At 35.3% G+C, this 22,929-nt stretch overlaps 1 protein-coding gene across 1 annotated transcript in view; it reads right to left on the bottom strand.

The window, feature by feature from the left end:
- The window catches only part of Kcnt2 (potassium sodium-activated channel subfamily T member 2), a 374,550-nt gene that overhangs the window by 122,917 nt on the left and 228,704 nt on the right, over positions 1-22,929 (bottom strand). Inside the window, exon 13 of the mRNA XM_041649255.1 lies at positions 6,961-7,069. Within this exon, the coding sequence (XP_041505189.1) occupies positions 6,961-7,069 (109 nt within the window). The remainder of the gene's footprint in view (positions 1-6,960; positions 7,070-22,929) is intronic.

Below are 22,929 nucleotides of genomic sequence, written 5' to 3'. Positions count from 1 at the left end.
AACATATTTATATTTAATTTTTATTCTTTGAAAATGTAGTCAATTATTTTGATAGAATCCATGAGATAACTTGAAGCCTTGACTTTTAATTGTTGTTTATTAACTTTGGATTTCTGCAATGACACTTCATTGATTGATAGAATTCGTATATGATATTAAAAATTTTGGCCCTCTACTATGCATATATTATCTAATATCCTTGAGGGCAGACACTGAGTGTATTATCGTGGTGCACATTTATACACCAAAGGTAAGTTATTTATCTTTCAGTTAAATGAACAAATTGAACCTTAAAAAGGTGCTGCCAGTCCCTAGTTTTAAAGAGCTAAAGCTACAATAGATGTCACCATGTGGCCTTGAGGAAGCAAATTAAAATCTTTAAAATGGACCACATGGTGGAGAATGGAATATTACTTCTAGAAGAAGAATCCCCAGTTCTAGATCAGTCAAGAACCACTACCTTCTAACAAGTGCTCACATTGAAAATGAAGTTTATCCTCAGATGAGATGTTTCCACTGCTCAGTCTTGATCAGTTATCTCAGATAACCACTCATGAGATACTATGAAACTAAAGGAAAATTAATTCATAGTATTTTAAATTAAGATTAGAATAGTATTTTAATACATCTCAAAGCAAAAATAAAACAAAACAATTTAGAGTAACTTCACTATAAGTATCGTTCAGTGTTTCTGGGCACATCTCTTACCAAATGTCCAGTGTCCCTTCCATCAAGTCTCTGAGTGTGAAATTCTCCCTGACCTCCTTGAGTTCTGGGGATAGTTCTGCTTATTCTTTGTTGTTTTCACAGATTTTTCTCTTTATGGAGTAAAATACTAACATCCAAAAAATATACAGGAAATATTTATTTTTCAGTTTTCCTTGCCTTACTTATAGTTTCTTTTAGAATTCTTCCATGTATATTTCAACAAGAAACTTCTTTGAATGTGTGCATCCAGACAGAAGCTACTTAATACATTTTGAAATGTCTTGTATTACATAATATGGAATTATATACTATTAACTCTAAATATCCTTATTGGATTTCTATGTTTTCTGTTTAATGCAGTGAAAACACACAGGGAGTCAGGCACTGCACAATCCATCGATAGATGAAGCATAGCAGATTCACAGAACCTAATGTAGAGACATTGAAGCAGCTATCAATCAACTAGCAAATAGATATGTTAGATATCTAATCAACTGTGAAGATTTAAAACCTTATAGTTGCAAAGAAAAAACAATGCTTCCCCACTCACCTCAGTTCTCACAATCGATGAAGACATAAATGAAATGGTTTATGAATCTGTCCTCCATCTCTCTTTCTATTTTCACAACCTCAATTAAATTTCTCAGCATCTTTCACCTGAATAGCCATAATAGATTCCTAAAAAATCCCTCCCAGGAGTGCTTTTTAACCTCGCCACTTCACTCCATATTCCCTGGAGTGAGGGTTTTTTTTTTCTAGTTTAAATTGTATGTGCTTTCCTTTGACTGTTGTTAACCTCTCATTGCTTCCAGAAAAATTCCCATTCATTAGTAAATGATAATTACTAAGGCACAATTTTAAGTGTCTTTGAAGAATGATAAGACTGTCCAAGACAATCAGTAATGCATTAATAAAACATCTCATAATATCTGTCACGTCCTGTTTGTTTATCCCAAAGAGTTTTCCTGGGGTAAAAAAAAAAAATGTGAAGAAATCATCAAGAACTAGCCACAGAAGCTAAAGCATATTGAAGGAGACATGATAGATTTAAGTCTCCAAAAAGACAGTGACTAGAAACAGTTTCCTGACATCTTACCTCACTCATAATTTTAGAGTATGATGCAAATGAATTATATTTTCTTCCAAATACAGAGCACACCCTGCACACATATCAATCATGCTGTGCACACTTATCATTAGTGGAGACAACAGATTTCTTTTACAAGGGATCCCAGATGCATTTGAACAAGTAAATAAAGGAGAAAGAAAGAACAAGTAACTACTCTTTACAAAGCGTGTGAACAAAAGGATGAAGGTTGTGAACAACTGAAGACTGCAGTTCAGCCCTGAACAAAATACACTGGAAAATTTCCAAATGGGAGAAAATATTTTACTCTGCACAGAACCTCATGAGAGTTTGAATGTTTGAGAATTGTACAGACATTTGAAAATTGTAAGAAAGGAATTAAAAAAGCGCAATGTTAATTAAATTATAAGTGGCCTACAAAAACAGCACCTGATAAACCTATTTTGCAAGACCAATTTATTCAGGTGTTAAAAAACTTAGTTAGCGGGATGGCTAATTTATTAAAAACATTTATCAAAATTGCAAAGGCCACAAAGATGAAAAGAAAATGCTATCCTATTAAAAAATTGACAAGCAAAAATGAAATCCAGGAATATATTTTACTTAAAAATCATATATAATCATAACTTATTTTTTAGACAAAACATGGCATGGTATATGAGATATGAAATTTATAATCTGTAGGAAACTGAGGGTGTACATGAGTTCTGTACAATAATGAAGATATCTAAAGTTAAAGGGATTTTATAAAGTATTTAACAAAAATTTACAAGAAATGTTCAGAAAATACTGAATTTTAAAATGTAGAATTAAGAGTGTATTGCAAATATTAAAACCATGAATATGCACTAGATAAATAATATTATTATTAATCTGTTCATACATTAAAATTGTTAGTATAGCTCTATAAAGTTGAACAACTTTCTTCTCTGGAGAATCTTGCTAAAGTATGAATCTATTGTGTTCATACATGGATTTATGGTGTATATGTTTATCTGTGTTTATATGTGGATACCTGTGCATGTGTGTCTTTGTAGATATGTGTGTAAGCATGTGTGTCTAACAGGCATGTATCTGAACATGTGGGTATGTTTGTCTGTGTGTAGTATGTGCATCTGTGTATCTGTATTTATGCACAGAAAGTTAAAGCAAATAAAACAAATTGCTAAGAATCAGAAAATATAGACTGGACAAAAACTTTAGTTACTTAATAACCAGTAAAGTGCAAGCTGAATTTTTCAAAACAACAAAAAATTCTCTAGAGAGTACTGAACATGGCCTTCTGTTGAATAGTTAGTGTTCTATCTGGAAACATCAAGAATTTCAAAGTTCTTATGTTCTATATTTTGAAAGTACAGACATTCAAGGCGTTGTGTTCTTAAGCAGGTTGCAGAAGCAAAGTTTAAGATAATGTCTATGTGGGTGTGACATGGGAAATGAGAAATCACTCTGCTTGAAAATATCACACTTTACCATTTGGAGAAAGTCAAGCCTGCATAACCATATGCTATTTAGAAACAGCTAAGTTAATTTCCAATATTTATATTGCTTGAACATGTTCCACACTCTCTTTTCTGCGTGGGAAAAAGTGAGGTACTGAAACATCTAAGGGTTCACAAAAAGAAAAAAATCCACATAGTGTCTAAGATGAAATATAATCTTCAATTTTTTAAATCAAACTATTTCTCCATAACATAAGAGTTGTATGAATGCATTATTTACAATAATGTCTTTGCAATTGTAGCCATGCTAATAAAAGTTCATTCTTATAACACTGTCAAAAGTACTGTTAAATGTATATTGACTTTTGTTCACATCTAACTTCTTATTGTAATTATGCTTTGTAATTAGTGGAGAGCTAACTCCCACAACTGTAGTGAATGATTCATACTTTGGATTTGTTGTAGTTGTGAAGTAGAAAGTATTTCATTCAGTAAACACTTAGAAATATGGGTGTGATTTTCATTCATTAACTACAGTCAGATTATGTTACATACAAAATATCTTAATACATCAAAAATGAAATTTATGGAGAATTCAAAATTTCATTAGCTAATTGTGTTTGAAATCTTTTCTCTGACTTAAAATCAGATGAGAAAGAAAAGACATATGAGTGTGTGCAGAGCATCTAACATTTTACTGGGAGTAATGGGATTACATAATTACCCTTAGCTTACCTGCAGGTCATCCCTATAACATTATCCTACAACATTCATCCTCCTTGCAATTAAAAGGCAAGTAACTTCATCAGCTAAGAAAGAAAGAACTTCTTGTAGATGAAGCTCATGAGTAAAAGAATGCAGTTTGTTTGTAAAGCTGATTGGAATTCATTCAAAGTTTTCTCCTTTCTAGCAGGAAATACAAGCAACTCCCCCCCACACACACACTCCCTCTCATTCCTCTTATAGTATGTACGTTGTCTGTAACTGTCTGTCTGTCTGTGTCTGTTGGTCTGTGCACATGTGTTTCCAGGATTTTAAATAAGTTTGGAATGCAAACAGAAAAGGCAATCATGAGATTTATTTCAGTATGACTAAATGTTCTGTAGTTGTATGTCTATATCTGAACTTTTATTTTTGCATTTTTCCAACGAGGGTTTTTCAACTGAAGAGAAGTAATTTTTGAGGTCTTCAACAGTATGGAGGCATAAATTTTCTATGGATGTTGTTAGATTGAATATTGATCAGGAGAGGCTTCACTAGAATTATTGGGTAAACTTGAAGTAAAGTAAAGACGTCACACAGCCACATTCTCCAACACGCTTATTTATAGAATGCTGCAATAATCTGTGTTATAGGCTTCAGTGCCAATTGTCACAATACAAAATTACTGAAAACCTTTCTCAATGAAAATAGATTTAACATAACTAAAGCTAAATTATTATTTACATTTAATCTAACAAATCTGACAAAAATACTCCAAAACGAAAAAAAAATATTCAAAAATTGATTGTAAAAGAAAGTTAGCATTTCTTCATGTGAGCAAAGAAACTGTTAATTTCCACCTGACATCTGAGATATGAAAATATATACAAAATAGTTACTACTTTGGGGTACCTGCTGGGAGATACCCATTAGGCACAATGATGGATGGGTCTTATATTTCCTCTTTCTTTCCTTTCCTACAAGGCGCTAAACAGAGCATCTTCACACACAGCACAGAGGCTAAAAGACCACATATTAGTGGAATGAAGTTTGGCTCCTTGGGGACCATCTTTTTAGCAATATACTATCCAAGCTGACAGTTTTATCCATTGAATTTTATTATGAAAAATGTGTTACCTCTCAAATTCTTTCTGAGATATAAAATGAATTATACTAATTTGCGAGTTTCATACATCAGCTTTAATATTTTTATGACATTGTAGTGAAACTATAATGCTTTTATCTTTAATACTATAAAAAGACTCCTATCTGAAATGTGTAATCTCAACTATAAAAAATCTTAAAGCACTATTAAGCAGAATTTCAACATGTGTCAAAATAAGAAATATTGAGATGAACCCTTGGAAGAGAATTTTGAAATAATGGACTCATCTTGGTAGGTTTATAATCATAATGTCAAGTGAAATATCTGAAAGAAAATCAACAGAATAGTTTCTGTAGCACCTGACTTGCTTATAGACTCTTTCAACACATGTGATCAATCTATGGGAAGTATATTATTGATGAACGTATAAGGAAAGTGCAAAAGAGTGGATATAGCCTTTGAGTATGTATTATATCACATTCAAAATTATGGGTTGCTTTTCATACTACCTGCAGCTATTGCCTGATGATTTAAATCCATTATTATTCAATAGATAGTTAAGTTTTCCAAATATATTTTAATCCTCACCATTAACCCTATATGGTGGAACAGAGGCAAGTTTTCAGTAAGAAAGGAAAGCATCACTCTGAATAGTAATTTGCATACCTGATCTTTTCAGATTAAAAACTTTAATATTTTGATTACTGCTCATTCATTAATGCTACCCTGATATGTTGTTTTAAATTTGTCAATAGCAATTAAAAATATGAATGTTTACTGCAAACAGGATTATGGAAAAACCCCAATGAGGTAATTCACATATACTTTTCCATTTCCCTCACAAAGGCATCTTTCTTGAATGATTATCATGTCTATTTTTCAGCTTTGTTAGCCTTGGAACCACCACCTCAGACCACTCCAATCAGACCTCCTGCAATGAGTATTTTCTAAAGATCTTACAAAGTGTAATAATACACAGCATAAAGAGTCGGTGTTTTAGGTTGTCCTATATACATTTTCTGAAAAGCAACTGATTAAGTCATTTGTGATACGGTCAGGACATGGTAGAACTAACTCGGTAACACCACCTCATTAGTTTCTTATTATTTAAAATTAATTTATAATGTTTATTTCAGTATAATAAGCCAACAAGTTAGCATTTAAGTTATGTGGAAACATTGTGTACAAAATAACTTCTGTCATGTTGCTTAAAGGACTTACATTTTAATAATTGTTTAAGCTTTGATTGTTGAAGTAACTTAAAACAAAATAAACAAAATACAGAACACGCCCATTATGATTGCGGAGAAAAGTACATGAGTTATTGATCAGACACAAAATTGTGCCTTTCTCCCACAAAAGCATTTAGGAAAAAAATAATTAAATTTAATTTTATTGTTCAATTAACTAAGGATGCAAAGCATGATCTCCCTAGCCAATGTATCCTTTTAAAATGGTGTCTCTAAAGCCACAAAACAGAAGATTTAAATTTTGCTTGAATTATTTTAAGTCTATAACTCAAATTAAAGATTGCATATTAATGTATCACACTGCAATATACTATAGATTAAGGTAATTTGTATTTTGAGTAATTAATACAGCAGAGAACTGAAAATTAAACTTATTCACAGCTTCTTTTAAAAATACAAATAAACTTAAAAACATGCATAGTAAACTTTGGTGATAAAAACAGCAAGTTAAATGTCAAAAGAAAGATTCATCTCAAGTATTATATTATTGCATCTTAGAAATTCTTGTATTTTAAGTAAATAATTAAAAGAGAATCTTTTCTGCCCTTCAGGACCATGAGTTAATGAATTGTCACTCACTTTATAAATGTAAACAATAAATAGCAAAAGAGTCTGGAGGAATTTAATGGAAGAATTCGAAGACTGTCAGTAAAGACAAAAGCTTACCTGCAAATTTAATGTGGAATTTATTTTCAGGTTTTAATATCTGAACATACAAAGGACAATTTGGAGCAAAATCTTTCACAGCCCATGCTCTCAAAATTGTTTGATGATCCTGAAATGATAAGAAATTTAAAATATCCTAAGAATAAATTTAGCAATAGAGTATTAAACTGATAATACAGAAGAAAAATAGTAAGGCAATTAATTTATCAGATAATCACATCTATGGTTAAAGTTTAAATATGAAAACTACTGATATCATCTTGATTTTGGTTTTGGTGTTTTGGGTCCGTGTCTTCTATATTTCATACCTGTATTCAAACTTACTATGAACATGGGTATGGATTTGAACTTCTAATATTCCTACTTCTATCTCAAAACTGTGATTACAATCTTTTACCACCATGTTTAGCTGAAATTTTCTTTTTGAGAACACTTACTATTTACATATAGGATCTAATTTCTAATTTAATCAGCAATACTAAATGATAGGACATTAGAGACTGAGAGAATAGTGTCTAAATGATATTAAGCATAGCCAGAATTATAAAAGAATGGGTACAGTATTAGTCATAATGACAATCCCCACATAAACAATAGGAATTTCTCGTATAAATTGATTTGAAACTTTGAAGAAAACAAAATAAGCAACTACAGTGACAACCCAAACAGAAAACATATCATATTGTTTATACAACAGTAAAAGTTAAAACATTTATTCTATTCTTATGTTCAACAGTGTATATGTGCATATGTGTGTGTGTACAGTGATGAGAAACAGTTGGAATAAAATGTATTGGGAATGTAAGGATGCTACGAAAATCAAATTGCAAATACATTTTCAGTGTAAAAATCTTGCACATAAGCAATTGTATAACTTTAGGGCAGATTAATAGAAAATAAGATGTTCTATTACCAGATAGTTTCCAGAAATGGATGTTGTTGGTTAGCATTGCCATTTAGTAGTCAATAGATTCATATTGATGTTCAAGTTTAACTAAAGTAAATGAATTTCTTTAGATACACTAGCCATCACATATTTAGAGCCACAGATGACTAGGAGCTGCCTTAATGGACAGCGGAAATAAACAAAATTCAATTCATCAGTTGTTTCTAGGACAAAGAAAATGAAAATAGCCTCTACCATCAATGTGTGATACAAGTAGATATATTGGGTTGAATATGGCAGTACAGAAAGGAGAGCCTGTTGTCAACACTCGGTAACTGATATATACTTTTTATTTGACTTTATTTTTGTGATCTTAACCCAGGGTATTTATGTTGCTTTCTTAATTCTCTGAGTTCATCAGGACATGGGACCTTAAAAAGTCCTTAGGTCCCCTCCCATCAACGGTATTCTTATAAAGAAAAGGTTGAGGTTTTATAAAAGAAAACCTAGAAGCTTCCCAGGACCCCTCCAAACAACTTGTTCTTTAGCCAAGAACACATTTACTAGGAACCAAAAAGTCACTTTTAGTCAGACACTGGATGTGCTTGCACTTTGACCTCAGGCTTCCTTAATCTGCTACTTATGAGTGATGCATTTTGTTCTGCTCTGGGACTGTAGCAGCTTGATCAAAACAGTGAATGTAACTTACACAAAAGCTGGTTAACACTAGGTCAGGATGGCGTCAGGGCACACAGGCATCTCATCTCCATGAGCACATACAATTCTTGAGAACACTAACAACACTACTGATGACTCTCAAATGAACATCAATTATTTAATATAGAATGATTTTGAGGTTACAACATTATAAATAATCGAGTTATAATGTTTTCCTTCATTAGAAACACAAAATTTAAACCCAAATAGAACAGAACCATAATAAAAAAATATAGCAATATATTTTTCAATTTATTTTACTTTATGTTATTTTACAATGATTTAAGCTGTGTGTCCCTCAGTATCTAATTGGACTGGGTAAATCAGAATTTTCATGTAGAAAATGCAGACACATTTCAATCATACATCATCACAATAAAGGAAACAAAGAGTCTATAAAAAGATCTTTAAGAAGCTGGCCAATGGCTAAGGAGTTGAACTAGCAAGGAAGTCAGGACCACTAGGGGCTGGTCCACCCACTGAGACAGTGTGCCTGAGCTAATGGATGCTCACCAAATCCAGCTGGATTGGGACAGAATGAGCAAACTGGATCCTCTGAATGTGGCTGACAATTGGGGCAGACTGAGAAGCCAATGATAATGGCATTCGGATTTGTCTCTACTGCATGTACTGGCTTTTTGGGATCCTATTCTATTTGGATACATACCTTCTTAAGCATGGATGGAGTGGGGAGGGCCTTGCACTTTCCACAGGGCAGGGTACCCTGCTCTCTCTTAGGATTGGAGAGAAACGGGGAGTGTGAGTGGGGGAGCTGGAGGGGAGTGGGAGGAGGGGAGGAAGTGGAAATTTTGAAGGGTATTATTTATAAAGTAATACGAAAAGAAATTGTCTAAATTTTTGACAAAAAAAGAAGCTGCCTGAAAAAGTTGAACAAACACAAATTATTTTTTATTGTCTTTGAAATTTTTAATAGTAGAAATAATAAAATTTGGATAAAACATAACAAATTCAGCATTCTTATCAATAGACTTATCAATTTGCATGCTGTTATCAGCTAAGTGATTGTGTACTTCCAAGCCGGATAAAACAAAATAAAGCATTGCCCATATCTCAGATATCTTTCCGAGAACACAGTAGGAGTGACCACTCCACACTCAAATAAGACTTGGGCCTACACAACTCCATAGACACACATCATGATAAAGTCAGCCTTTTTTCTTTGCCACCACAAACCCCTGCCACCATGAACCTGGCTTCTAAGAAATTATGAAAAGATCAGCCTGTTAACCTGATGCTGACAATGTTTTACCTTTCTCCTCTCCTTCCCCTCCCTTCATCCTCTCCTCATCCTCTGTTTTTCAACAGAAAAGGCTGGTCTCCTTTGAGTTATCAGCTAGCCATGGTCTATCAAGTTGCAGTTAGACTAGGCATCTCCTTTTTCAGTAAGGCTTGATGAGGCAACCCAATAGGAAGGAAAGGTTCCCAAAACAGGTACCAGAGTCAGAGACAATCCCTGCTCACACTATTCGGAGTTCCACTAGATGAACAAACTATACAAGAGTATATATGCAGTCCCATGAAGGCTCCCTGGCTAACAATTCAGTCTCCATGAACCACTTTGCTATTTTTTTTTTTTTGTGGTTTCCTTGACCTCTCTGGTTCCTACAATCCTTTCTCCCCATCTTCTGCAGGATTCCCAGAGCTCAGGCTAAAGCTTGGCTGTTGGACTCTGTTTTCTTCAGTTGCTGGATAAAGCCTCTCTGATGACAGTTGGCCTAGGCACCGATTATGTTTGTCTTTCTGGTTAACTCACTCAGGATAGTCTTTTCTACTGCCATCCATTGCCAGCAAATTTTGTGATGTCATTGTTTTTACACCTGAATAACACTCTCCACTGCTCGTAGGAGTGCAAGTTCGCACAACCATTTTGGAAATTAATATGGCAACTTTTCTGAAAATTGGGAATACAATTATCTCAAGACTCAGCTATCTCACTCCTGGGTATATACCCAGAGGATGCTCTACCATAGCACAAGGGTACTTGCTCAACTACATTCATAGAAGCTTTATCTCTTTATTCAAAGTAGCTAGAAACTGGAATACCTTTGCACATCGTTCTTTTCCCACTTATCCCAGGAGCTGTGCTACCTAGATATATGGAGGTGTGGAAATGTGAAGGCTTGACAGGGTGGTTGTAAATGTTTGTACCCTAGCTGGTCACATTTCATTTGTCAGTATTTTCTGCACTGTGGAATTGGTTTATGTCCATATTTTTGAAGTGGCCTCTCTGGAGTCCCTAATAATTACCTGAGGCATTGAATAAGATCCTTCCATTACATGCTCTTAATGTATTTTTTTTCTAAATGCACAAAAGATTTGGTTCTTATTTTGTCCATGTTTTTCTCCAGAATCATTTTCCTTTGCTTAGCTTCATGTACTCTTATCAATTGTATGTGAAAACATTAAGCAAGCAAGTAGCTTAAGGACCTCAGAGTAGATTATGAGGGTTTTTAATATATCGTTTTTCCTACAAATCCCTTTTTTTTCACCTGCTTACTCTGAAAATAAATCTTTGTCTTCTGTTTTCTCAATTCAGTGAAACTGCAATGATCAACTTGATTATCTTATTTTTTAAGTAGGAACACATGCGTATGTTTATTTGTACATGTAGGTACGTAGTATGTATGTATGTATACATCTGAGTAAAGTAGAGCTTGTTTTGTGGCTGATCATGCTGTTTCACTTATTCTTATAGATCACATTTTCACTGCGCTCATGTTGTTCTGTCTGAAAATAATTGCTCTGTGTATCTTGTTTAGAGCTTTAAAAATTTGTGTGGGAATGCTTTCCCAGAACTTTCTACTCCCATATGGCAGAGAGCAGCAGTTTCTCACTTACTTGTAAATATGTTTCAGACCTCAGTTAACTGTCAAAATTCAGGCTGTTGTATTTTTATTTTTTATGGATATTTTACCTATAAGATTAAAATAAAATCAGAAGTTCCATATATAGGTAATATACTAATAATACTATCTAACCTTGGACCAAAGACATCAATATCATGAATTCCATGTGAAATTTAGCTCAGAAATTATCCTTGAAAATAATTCTGCTCTTAAAACATAGTAATGTTTTGTGTTTATTTGTTTGACTTTTTTTCCCCCTTGGCATTTGCCTTCCCCTCATCCCTGTGTTATTCATTCTTTACTCTTTCTATTTGTCATTTATAATGAATTCACCAAATTTAGTTCTTATACTGTTGATTGCTATTTGTCAGATCATGGAGAGGGGAAACTCAAGAGGCCAGAAATGTGCTCTCTTTTGTCCTGTTCACTGATTTTGTCTTTGCACTCACTGTTGTATCTCATTAGACACTTAATAATTGAATTTCAAATTGACAAATAAATTCAAGTGAAGTCTGCTTTCCTTTAGCCTAAATTAAGATTGTACAATTGTAAAATTTAAGTATTTTAAAAAAGATATTCTGATGTCATCACCAATGACATCAACCTTCCTGAATCTATGATCACCACTCAGTATAACCTTCTCAAATGTCCTCTTCATTTAGAAACTCACCTTCTTCTTGGCTTGTATATGCTTACTCCGTTTTGAATATTTGTCTGTTTCTCTTCATAAATTTTCTTTGTTGACTTTTACTGCATTTATAACCTCTAAATATAACACTATATTTAGCATCAATCAAAGAAAACTTCCTAGCTATATTCAATTCTTCAGTGGCCTACTGTCCCTCTTAATCATTATACTTTAAAGTACTTTCTGTATTCACTATCGCGCCCGTGTGTGTGTGTGTGTGTGTGTGTGTGTGTGTGTGTGTGTGTGTTTAGAACTATATGTCTCAGGTGAAACCAAATCTCTTTTCTAAATACCTGGTTATTATTCATAGCTGGGTGTTGGCACTAATGAGTCCTGGCCTTCAGCTGGATGTTGGGACTAATGAGTCCTGGCCTTCCAGCTGCTCTTCCCTGCTAGAACCTTTTAATTGAAGTTACTAGAAGCTGTGCCTAGCTTAGAGGATCAGAGGATGGGATTTTCACCTGTTGGCCATTGACTGCAGTGTCTTTAAGCCTCCATGGTGCTATTAAAGAGGGGCTTTTGGTACAAGTGTTGGAAGGTCTGCATGTCAGTCTGTCTCTGCATCTGTGTTTTCTCAACCTCCAGCCCCTTGCCCAAAGCTCACGAACTGGGGTCTAGTACATAGAGTGCAGACTTTAGATATTTAAATAAAGTATTGAAAATAATATTTTAATAACCCCAGAATTCCATATGCATTCATATTTTCTATTTGATAAAAGTAAAGTGACCAAAAGCAAAATTCTGAGTAATACTCCATTGTAAGTGTACCCCATTTTCCATTCTTTGGTTGGGGGAACATCAGGACATATGAAGGCAAATAGATGGAACTATAGAAAATCATCCTAAATGAGATAACCCAGACCCAGAAATATAAACATGGTATGTATTCACTTAAAAGTATAAATTAGCTGTAACGTAAAGGATATCCATGTTACAACTCACAGACCCAGAGAGGCTAGGTAACAAGGAAGAGACATGTGGATCTCCCTGGGAAGGGGAAACAGAAAAGATCTTCTGTGTGGACTGGTGGCAAGATGGGATGAGAACTTGAAGGATCAGGTTGGTGAGTGGAGAAGGAACGTACTGGATGAGGTCCTTTCCAAGGTCAGGTCGAAACCTGATACAAGGGAAACTCCCACAAATCTACAAATATGATCCCAGTTAAGACTCCTAGCAATAATGGATACATAGCCTAAACTGGCCACCTCTTGTGATCAGATTAGTGACTATCCCAGTTGCTATCACAGAGCCTTTATCCAGTAACTGATGGAAACAGATAACAGAGACTCAACAGACAACCATTAGGCAGAACTCAGGGAATTCTGCTGAATAGAAGGAGGAAAGATTTTAGGAGTCAAAGGGGACAAGGGCATCACAAGAAAACCCATTAAACAACTAACCAAGCTCATAGGAACTCACAGACACTAAAGTAAAACCCAGGAAGCCTCCATGGAACTGACTTGGGTTTTCTAATACGTGTGACAGTTGTGTAACTTGGTCTACTTATGGCAATCCTAACAATGAAGGTAGGAACTGTCCCTGTTGCTCTGGCTGGCTCCTGTTAGCTTATTCCTCATACTGGATTGCCTTGCCCAGCCTTAATAAAAGGAAAGGAGCTTAGTCTTATGTTAACTTAATATGCCAACAATCTTTTTCTAAAGAATCATTCACATGACATCTGTTGGGTCCTCTTTTCTAATAGTCACAGGGAACCATTAAAAGATTTAAAATTGTTTTCAATATTATCGCTTGCGCTACTAGATAAGCCTATTTCTCTTAAGTTCAAAACTTTGGGTCCAAGTGGTATATTATTGTTTGGAATAGAAAACACAGTAAATATTCATTGAATAATTGAAAGTAGAAGTGATAAACTAAGTAGTTAAGAAGAGGTACTCAAATGTATACTTCAATGTAGTCTCTTGAGACACAAATAACAAATTAATTAATTACATGATAATAAGTGCTAAATAACAGGTATATAAATTACAGACACCTGTCAGCCTCCAAATGTAAAAAAAAAACAGTAATGGAAATGACAGGAAAATATCTGATTTTGAGAATCTAAATAAGTGATTAAGAAGCACAATGAGAATAAAAACAGAAATAGCATCCACGTGGCCTGTGGGTTTCCATAACATTTTGTTTACAGCCACAGAATTCCATCACTAAGGTTAATTTTAGATGGGTAGGCATGATAACACAAAATATTATCTACTTATAGCTAGGAAATTGTTTCTGTAAATGATCAAAAAATGACAATGGGAGTTAAAAACTGGATGTGAGTGTTGGGACCAATTAAGTCCTGGCCTTCAGCTGCTCTTCCCTGCTAGAACCTTCTAATTGAAGTTACTAGAAGCTGTGCTTAGCTTAGAGGATCAGAGGATGGGATTTTCACCTGTTGGCCATTGACTGCAGTGTCTTTAAGCCTCCATGGTGCTATTAAAGAGGGGCTTTTGGTACCAGTGTTGGAAGGTCTGTGTGTCGGTCTGTCTCTGTGTGTGTATTCTCAACCTCCAGTCCCTTGCCCAAAGCTTGTGAACTGGGTTCTAGCGATTAGAGCAGAGATGGAGGCTGCGGTGCACGGCGTGTGAGAGTTACAATTGTCTCTTTATTAAAAACAGAATATATATATGTAAATGGTAAAAGAGTCAAAGTTTGTCTAGGGAACAGACTAAGGACAGGAAACAGTAGACCACAAGCAAATGTTGGGGAACAGTGAATAGATGTTGAACAAATTATGATTTTAAACATTATAATCACTTTAATTTATAAATTTGACTGACATCCCATGTGAACAATAAGCAATTATGCTGAGGTCAAGTTCTCTCAATTCTAAAACAATTGCATGAAATGTCATAATGTAAGAAATGCCTTGGCATACGAGAGCTACTCAATAACTGTCAAATAGGCTTGGCTCTTTTTTCAAGTTATTTTACTAAATGAACTTGGAACAGTTGTTCCAACATGTACATACCAATAATAAAATGTCAACTCAAATTTCATTCCAGTAAAAGCATGCAAACAACATTTGCAGAAAGTTACATCTACAATCTTCAATTAGTATCATATTAAGGAAAATATAATTGCCTTTTCCTTAAAAAGAATATAAAATGATTTATCTATGTGTTTATTTCTGTATGTGTTTGATGAGGGATTCCCTTCTGTATGCTGTGAATACCATTGGTTAATAAAGAAACTGCATGGGCCTGTGCAGAGAAGAATAGAGGTAGGTAGGGAAACTAAACTGAATGCTGGGAAAAAGGAGGCATAGTCAGACAGAAGCCATGGAGCATCCAGCAGAGACAGACATGTTGAAACCTTGCCAGAAGGCCAGGAGCCTCATGGTAAAATATAAATAAATGGAGATGGGTTAAATTAAGATGTAAGAGTAAGCAAATAAGAAACTAGAACTAATGGGTCAAGCAGTGATTTAAATAATATAGTTTCTGTGTGATTATTTTGGGAGTCTGGGCAGCCGGGAAATGAACAAGCAGCCTCCTACGACATATGTTTATATGTTTGTATGTATATGTGTGTGTTCTGTATTCTTATGAGCAAGTGAGTGAATATGTGGAGACCACAGTAGGAATGCAAGAGTCTTTTTCTATCATCCTCTACCTTACTGTTTGAGATAGGGATCCTCACAGAACAGGAAGGCCAAAATTTAGTCTAATCTGGCTGGCTGGTGGGTATGAGAATCCAGCTGTCTTAGTCCTCACGTAATGTAGCCAGGTGTAATTATACTCTGCTCTTTTGGTGGGGTCTGGGGATTTCAGCTCAGGTCCCCAGACTTGCAAAAACAGCATTCTTACTCAAGGAGTCATCTCCCTACCCAACACACATTATTGTTTTTACAATTACTTAATTTGTACTAATTAAAGAGAATTTTCACTTAAATCAATTTATACTTGATGATACTTTTGAAAGTACTTTGTTCATTCAACACTAAGAAGAAATAGTTATTGATGTAGAAAACTTGGCAACTTAAAATTCAGGATTGTTTTCAAATTTTCTAATATAATACCATTTATTATTGTAAACTTTTATATTTTAAAACATTATAGTGTAATTAGCCATAATTTCTTGTTGCTATTGAGAATGTTTTTCTTTTTCTACTTGAGGCTGATACACATAGAACAAATTCTGGAACATCTTTTTTTTCCCTGGTTATAGTGTTATTATTAATGTAACAAAATAATTCATTTAATTCAGATTTAAATGAACATTCTGATATAACTATTAAAATTTATTTTTCCAAAATAGTAGGCTATCAAAAGACATCAAAACTCAGATAAATAAAAGTTTATTTAAATTACTTCAGGGTAAATAAGAACCACATAATGTGTAATTTTAAATTTTCCCTCAGTAGAAAATACATAGCTGTGCAAGTTTTAAAACACAAATTTACATTGAACATTACATTATCCTTATATGCAGACACATTGGTAGACTCAGAAAATACTACTGAATAAGTTCACTATATCAAAATTGTGAAATATTAACCCTTACTGCCCACATCTTCATCCATTTCCTATACCATCCCCGCCTGGCTTCCATCCTCCAGAAGTTGTTGCATACCAACCCCAATTCAGGAGCAGAAAACCAATCAGATAGACAAACTCTTATCTAAGTTAGCTAAAAGGTGAAAAAAGAATAATAAAATCAGAAACAAGAAGGGGACCATAACAGCCACAAAGGAACAATTCATCAAGATGAAGTCTCAGTCCTGAATATCTATGTCCCTAATATAAAAGTACACAGATATGTAAAAGAAACATTACTAGAACCCATTTCACACATCAAACCCCACACACTAATAGAAGGAGATTGTAAGACTCCTCTCTCACCAATGGGCAGATCAACCAGACAGAAACTTAACAGAGAAATAAGAGAACTAACAGATGTAATGAATCAAATGGACTTAACAGACATCTATAGAACATTCCAACCAAACAGAAAAGAATACACCGGACAGAAATCTCAAGGTCCAAAACAGGAGCAGAAGGAGAGAGAACACGAGCAAGGAACTCAGGACCACGAGGGGTGCACCCACACACTGAGACAATGGGGATGTTCTATCGGGAACCCACTAAGGCCAGCGGGCCTGGGTCTGAAAAAGCATGGGTTAAAACCGAACTTGCTGAACATAGCAGACTATGAGGACTACTGAGATCTCAAGAACAATGGCAGTGGGTTTTTGATCCTACTGCACATACTGGCTTTGGGGGAGCCTAGGAAGTTTGGATGCTCACCTTACTAGACCTGGATAGAGGTGGGTGGTCCTTGGACTTCCCACAGGTCAGGGAACTTTGATTGCTCTTCGAGCTGATGAGGGAGGGGGACTTGATCAGGGGAGGGGGAGGGAAATGGGAGGTGGTGGTGGGGAGGAGGCAGAAATCTTAAATAAATAAATAAATAAATAAATAAATAAATAGAAGAATACAACTTCTCAGAATCTCATGGAACCTTCTCAAAAATTGATCTAGGTAACAAAGGAAACATTCACAGATACAAAAAAAAAAAAAAAACAACAACAACAACAACACTGGAGTAACTACCTGTTTCTTATTAGATCACCATGGAGTAAAGTTAGAATTTAACAACAGTTTTACCCCCAGAAAGTCTGCAAACTCATGGAAACTTAACAGTCAACTACTGAACCACCCCTGGGTCAAGGAGGAAATAAAGAAGGAAATTAAAGTCTTTCTTGAATTCAATGAAAATGAAGAGACAACATACCCAAGGCTATGGGACACTATGAAAGCAGTGCTAAAAGGAGAGTTCATAGCACTATGTGTCCACAAAAAGAAAACAAAGAAAGCTCATATTAGAAACTTAACAGCCCACTTGAAAGCTCTAGAAAAACAAAAAAGAAGAAGAAGAAGAAGAAGCAGACTCACCCAGAAGTAAAAGACTGGAAATAATCAAAATGATGGTTGAAATCAACAAAATAGAAACACAGAAAACAATCCAAAGAATCAATGAAACAAAGAGCTGGTTCTTAGAGAAAATCAACAAGACTGACAAAGCCCTTTCTGAACTAATCAAGCAGCAGAGAGAGAATATGCAAATTAATAAGATCAGAAATGAAAAGGGGGACATAACAACAGACTTTGAGGAAATTCAGAAAATCATTAGGTCTTATTAAAAAGCCGGTATGCTACAAAATTGGAAAATGTAAAAGAAATGGACATTTTTTAGATAAATACCAAATACCAAAGTTAAATCAAGACCAGGTGAACAATTTAAATAGTCCTATAAGTCATGAGGAAATAGAATCTACTCATTAGTGGATTCTCACCAAAAACAAAGGACACTGAGCCTATAGTTCGCAATCCTAGGGAAGCTAAGTAATAAGGTGAACCTAAAGAAAAGCACATATAGATGCTCCTGGAAATTAGAAGCAGATAAGATCACCAGACAAATGTTGGGAGCATAGGGGGGGAGTGGGGGAGAGAAGGGAGAAGGGGAGAGAAGGGAAGATCTTGGGTAAGTGGGATAGTTGAGGAAGGATGGATATGGGAGCACGGAAGAAGATATCTTAATGAAGGGAGCCACTTTGAGGTTGGCACAAGGCTTGGCTCATGAGGGGTTCCCAAGTGTCTACATTGATATCCCCAGCTAGGACCCTGGGCAGTGGAGGAGAGGGTGCCTGAATTGGTTTTGTCCTGTAGTCAGACTAATGACTATCTTGAATATCACCATAGAATCTTCGTCTGGTGAAGGATGGAGATAGAGACAGAGACCCACACTGGAGCACTGGACTGAGCTTTCAAGGTCCAGTTGAAGAGCGTAAGAAGAGAGAATATGAGCAAGGAAGTCAGGACCACAAGAGGTTGGTCCACCCACTGAGACAGTGTGCCTGGGCTAATGGAAGCTCACCAAATCCATCTGAACTGGGACTGAGTAAGCATGGGATCAAACTGGACCCTCTGAAGGTGGCTGACAATTGGGGAAGACTGAGAAGCCAATGATAATGGCACTGGGATTTCTCTCTACTGCATGTACTGCTTTTTGGGATCCTATTCTATTTGGATGCATACCTTCCTATACCTGGATGGAGGGAGGAGGGCCTAGGACTTCCCACAGGGCAGGGTACCATCCCCTCTCCTAGGACTGGAGGATGAGGTGAGGGGAAGAGAGACTGTAAGAGTCAGAGGAGATTAAGGACACTTGGAGAACATGACCCACTGAATCAACTAAGCAAGGCAAATATGGGCTTACAAAGACTGAAATAGTAGGCACAGGACCTTCATGGGCCTGCACTAGATCCTCTGCATAGATATTCTGGCTGTTAGCCTAGTTTTGCAGAACTACTAACTGTGGGAGTTGAAGAATTTCTGACTCTTGCCTGCTCTTGGACTCCTTTCCTCATGATGGGTTCCTATTCCAGCTTCAGTGTGATGACTTTGGCCATGTCTTGTTGTATTTTCTTTTGTCATGTTTGGTTGTTTTCTCTTGGAAGACAGCTCTTTTCGAATGGGAGAAGGAGGGAAAGCGTACACAGAGACAGGAGTGTGGGTGAGGTGTTTGGAAAAGTGCAGGGATGAGAAACCAATTGGGATAAACTGTATGTGAGAAAAATCTATTTTTAATAAATAAATCAAAACAACAACAAAAATATATGAAACCTTTCAAAACCCACTTTATGTTTTATCTTCCTCAGAAATCCAAAGATTTCGCTGTTTGACTTCATCTTTTTATCCTTGAAATTGATCCTAAGCCTAAGGGAAGAGAAATATCCCACTCAATGTTAGCTGTTCAGTTCCTGTCTCCACTGTATAAAAGTAACCTGAATGGTATATTCACTACTGGAAAGAAAGTAAAACTTCCTTTCACTCCTTAAAGTCAGTTAAATAATACTATTAGTAGGGGTTTTTTTTTTGTAATTTTTCAACTTACTTCAAAGTATGAAAAGACAAGGCCAAGGAAAGACTAATGAATATATACAAGATACAGAGAGAACTTCCCCAAAATTTCTGATGTGTTTCACATATGTATGGGCAGTAAATTTGATTCAGATTATAGAATCTTATCATCCTTAATCAAGTAGAAAACATAAATTTAGGTCAGAAGACACCATTGCTCCCAAGCTGCTGAATATGTCAAAGAAACTTGACTGTGCTAGAAGAACAGGGAAAATACAGTGATTCCAACAAGATTGGTTAAAGGGTGAAGAAAGTTGATTATTCTCTAAATAAAATAGAATATTACCACCAATGAAGTCAATATATTACAGCAAAATTAGGAAATCCTGATGGAAGCATCTTTGATGCTCTGTGTATACATACACCCAGAGGAAACAATTTACTTAGACAACTGAAGTAAGTGTTGTAGACCAAATCCCCTTGTATTTATCATCTAGTCCTACAAAATTAATTGAATCAGGTATAGTTCTCTCATAAAACCTAAAAAGATGTGTTTATTAACTGTTGAAGAATTAATGAGCTGTGCTTTTCTACTGTCCCGTGTACATTTTCCCCAAATGCCGAAGGAGGATTGAAGGCTGAGGGAACTGTTGATGGGCTTCTCTATTGAACATAGTTCAGGATTCGCATCAGTGACTATGCCAGATATTAAGATGTTTCCTAACAAGTAACAAATAATAAGTTAAGACAACATTTATTGCCAGGCAATAGGGTTAGATATAGTTAGATATACCTATATATACATGTATACATAATATAGTTTTATTAAAATGTATAAATTTATGGGATTATATGTTTTTAATAAGCTTCCTCTGGTTTAGCATTAGCTGTTCCCTGCTTTCCTGGGACAGAAAAATAGTTTTAAAAAAAGATGAATACAAATGCAAGTGCATTTGCCTTATCAAAGTAATCCAGGACCCTAAATGTATTCCCTTCATATACCTTGTTTCTGAGGCCCCAAGCAATAATATAAGAAGTACCTATTGGTTTCCAAAGGATTAACTTACCACACCAAATCTACCAGGTCCTTACTACCCCGTCTTTTCGTGAAATTAAACCATGGATATCATGTGGTATGCTACCTATTATACCAGGCCTTGCTTGACTTCCCTTACAAATTTGAATGGTGGTTGTAAATAAAACAAAATAATGCATCAAGTTTGAGAATGACAGTCCAATCTTAAAATGTGTGACCACAAATCTCCAATGGCCAAAAGACATTTAGGGAAATGCTCAACATCCTTAACCATCAGGGAAATGCAAATCTAAACAACTCTGATATACCATTTTATACCTGTCAGTATGGCCACGATCAAAAACAATGATGGCAACTTATGCTGGAAAGAATGTGAAGTAAGAGGAACACTTCCCAATTTCTGGTGGGAGTGCAAACTTGTACAGCCACTTTGGACATCAGTATGGTGATTTCTCAGAAAATTAAGAATGAATCTACCTCAACATTCAGCAATACCACTTTTAAGCATATACCCAAAGGATGTGCAATCATACCAGAAAAAAATTTGCTCAACCATGCTCATAGAAGAATTATTCATAATATCCAGAACCTGGAAATTACCTAGACGTCATTCAATTTTGAAAGGAAAAAGAAAATGTGGTACTTTTACACAATGGAGTACTACTCAGCAGAGAAAGATGATGTCATCTTGAAATTTGCATGCAAATGGATGAAACCAGAAAAAAAAAAAAACCCATATTGAGTGGGGTTACCCAGACCCAGAAAGGCAAATACAATATGTGTTCACGCAAAAGTAGCTTTTTGCATGAAACAACAATAACAACAACAAACCAACCTGTGGTCCACAACCTCAGAGAACTTAGACAACAAAAAAGACCCTAAGAGAGAAATATATGGATCTTCCTAGGAAGGAGAAAAATAAAAGATCTCCTGAGTAAATAAGGAGCATGGGGGATAGGTTTGGGGATGGAAGGGGAGAGAGGGGAGGAAAGAATGGGAGTGGGGAAAATGTATAGCTCAATTAAAAACAATAAAATATAAAACATGCATGGCCACATAATAGTGTGCATATTGCTCCACTGCTGATTTATCTGCTCTCTTACTGGTCTCTTAATAATTACATAAAGTTTGAATGAAAGGAACTCCTTTATCTCCTGCACTCAAGTGCCTATCATACAATCAATTTTGCCTAAAGAAAACTCACCTTATGTATTCTAATTAATAAAAAACACTAAAGGAATACACATATGCACTTCAATAGATTCTATTTCTATAATGTCCATAAAATAAAGTAGCAGCTTCCTGTTTTCATTTGTCTTAGTTAGGGTTTTTATTGCTGTGAAGAAACATCTTGACATGGAAAGTCTTATGAAGGAAAATATTTAATTGAGGTGGTGGTTTAAAGTTCAGAGATTTAGTCCATTATCATTGTGGTGAGACATGGTGTCATGCAGGCACACAGCACTGGAGAGGTAGCTGAGAGTTCTACATCTTGTCCTAGCAACAGGAAGTAGTCTGAGACATTGTGTGTAGCTTGAACATACATGATACCTCAAAATCCACCCCCAACGTGACACACTTCCTCCCTTAAACAAGGGCTCATCTACTCCAGCAAAGGAACACCTCCTAATAGTGCCACTCCGGGGTCGGTCCATTTCCTTTCAAGCTATCACACCATTCTATTGTATATATTATAAAAAAAAAACCCTTTTACTTTAAAGCTCTAATACTGATGATTTTCTTGTTTCCTTATTTTTTAAATTTGACGATATTAATAGATTTCTATTTCTTGATGATTTTTCCTTTAAAAATATTAACTATATGTTTTTCTTTGGGTTCACCTTCTTATCTAGCTTCTTTAAGATAACAAATTATAGACTCACTGACCTTTATTTATGACTAGAACC

Source organism: Microtus oregoni, unplaced genomic scaffold (genome assembly GCF_018167655.1).
Source record: "Microtus oregoni isolate MIOR12 unplaced genomic scaffold, Mior012 000003F_ref0000135, whole genome shotgun sequence".
NCBI classification, from domain to species: Eukaryota; Metazoa; Chordata; class Mammalia; order Rodentia; family Cricetidae; genus Microtus; species Microtus oregoni.
The sequence above is the reverse complement of the archived record's forward strand: the minus strand, read 5'-3'. Positions and strand labels throughout refer to the sequence as shown.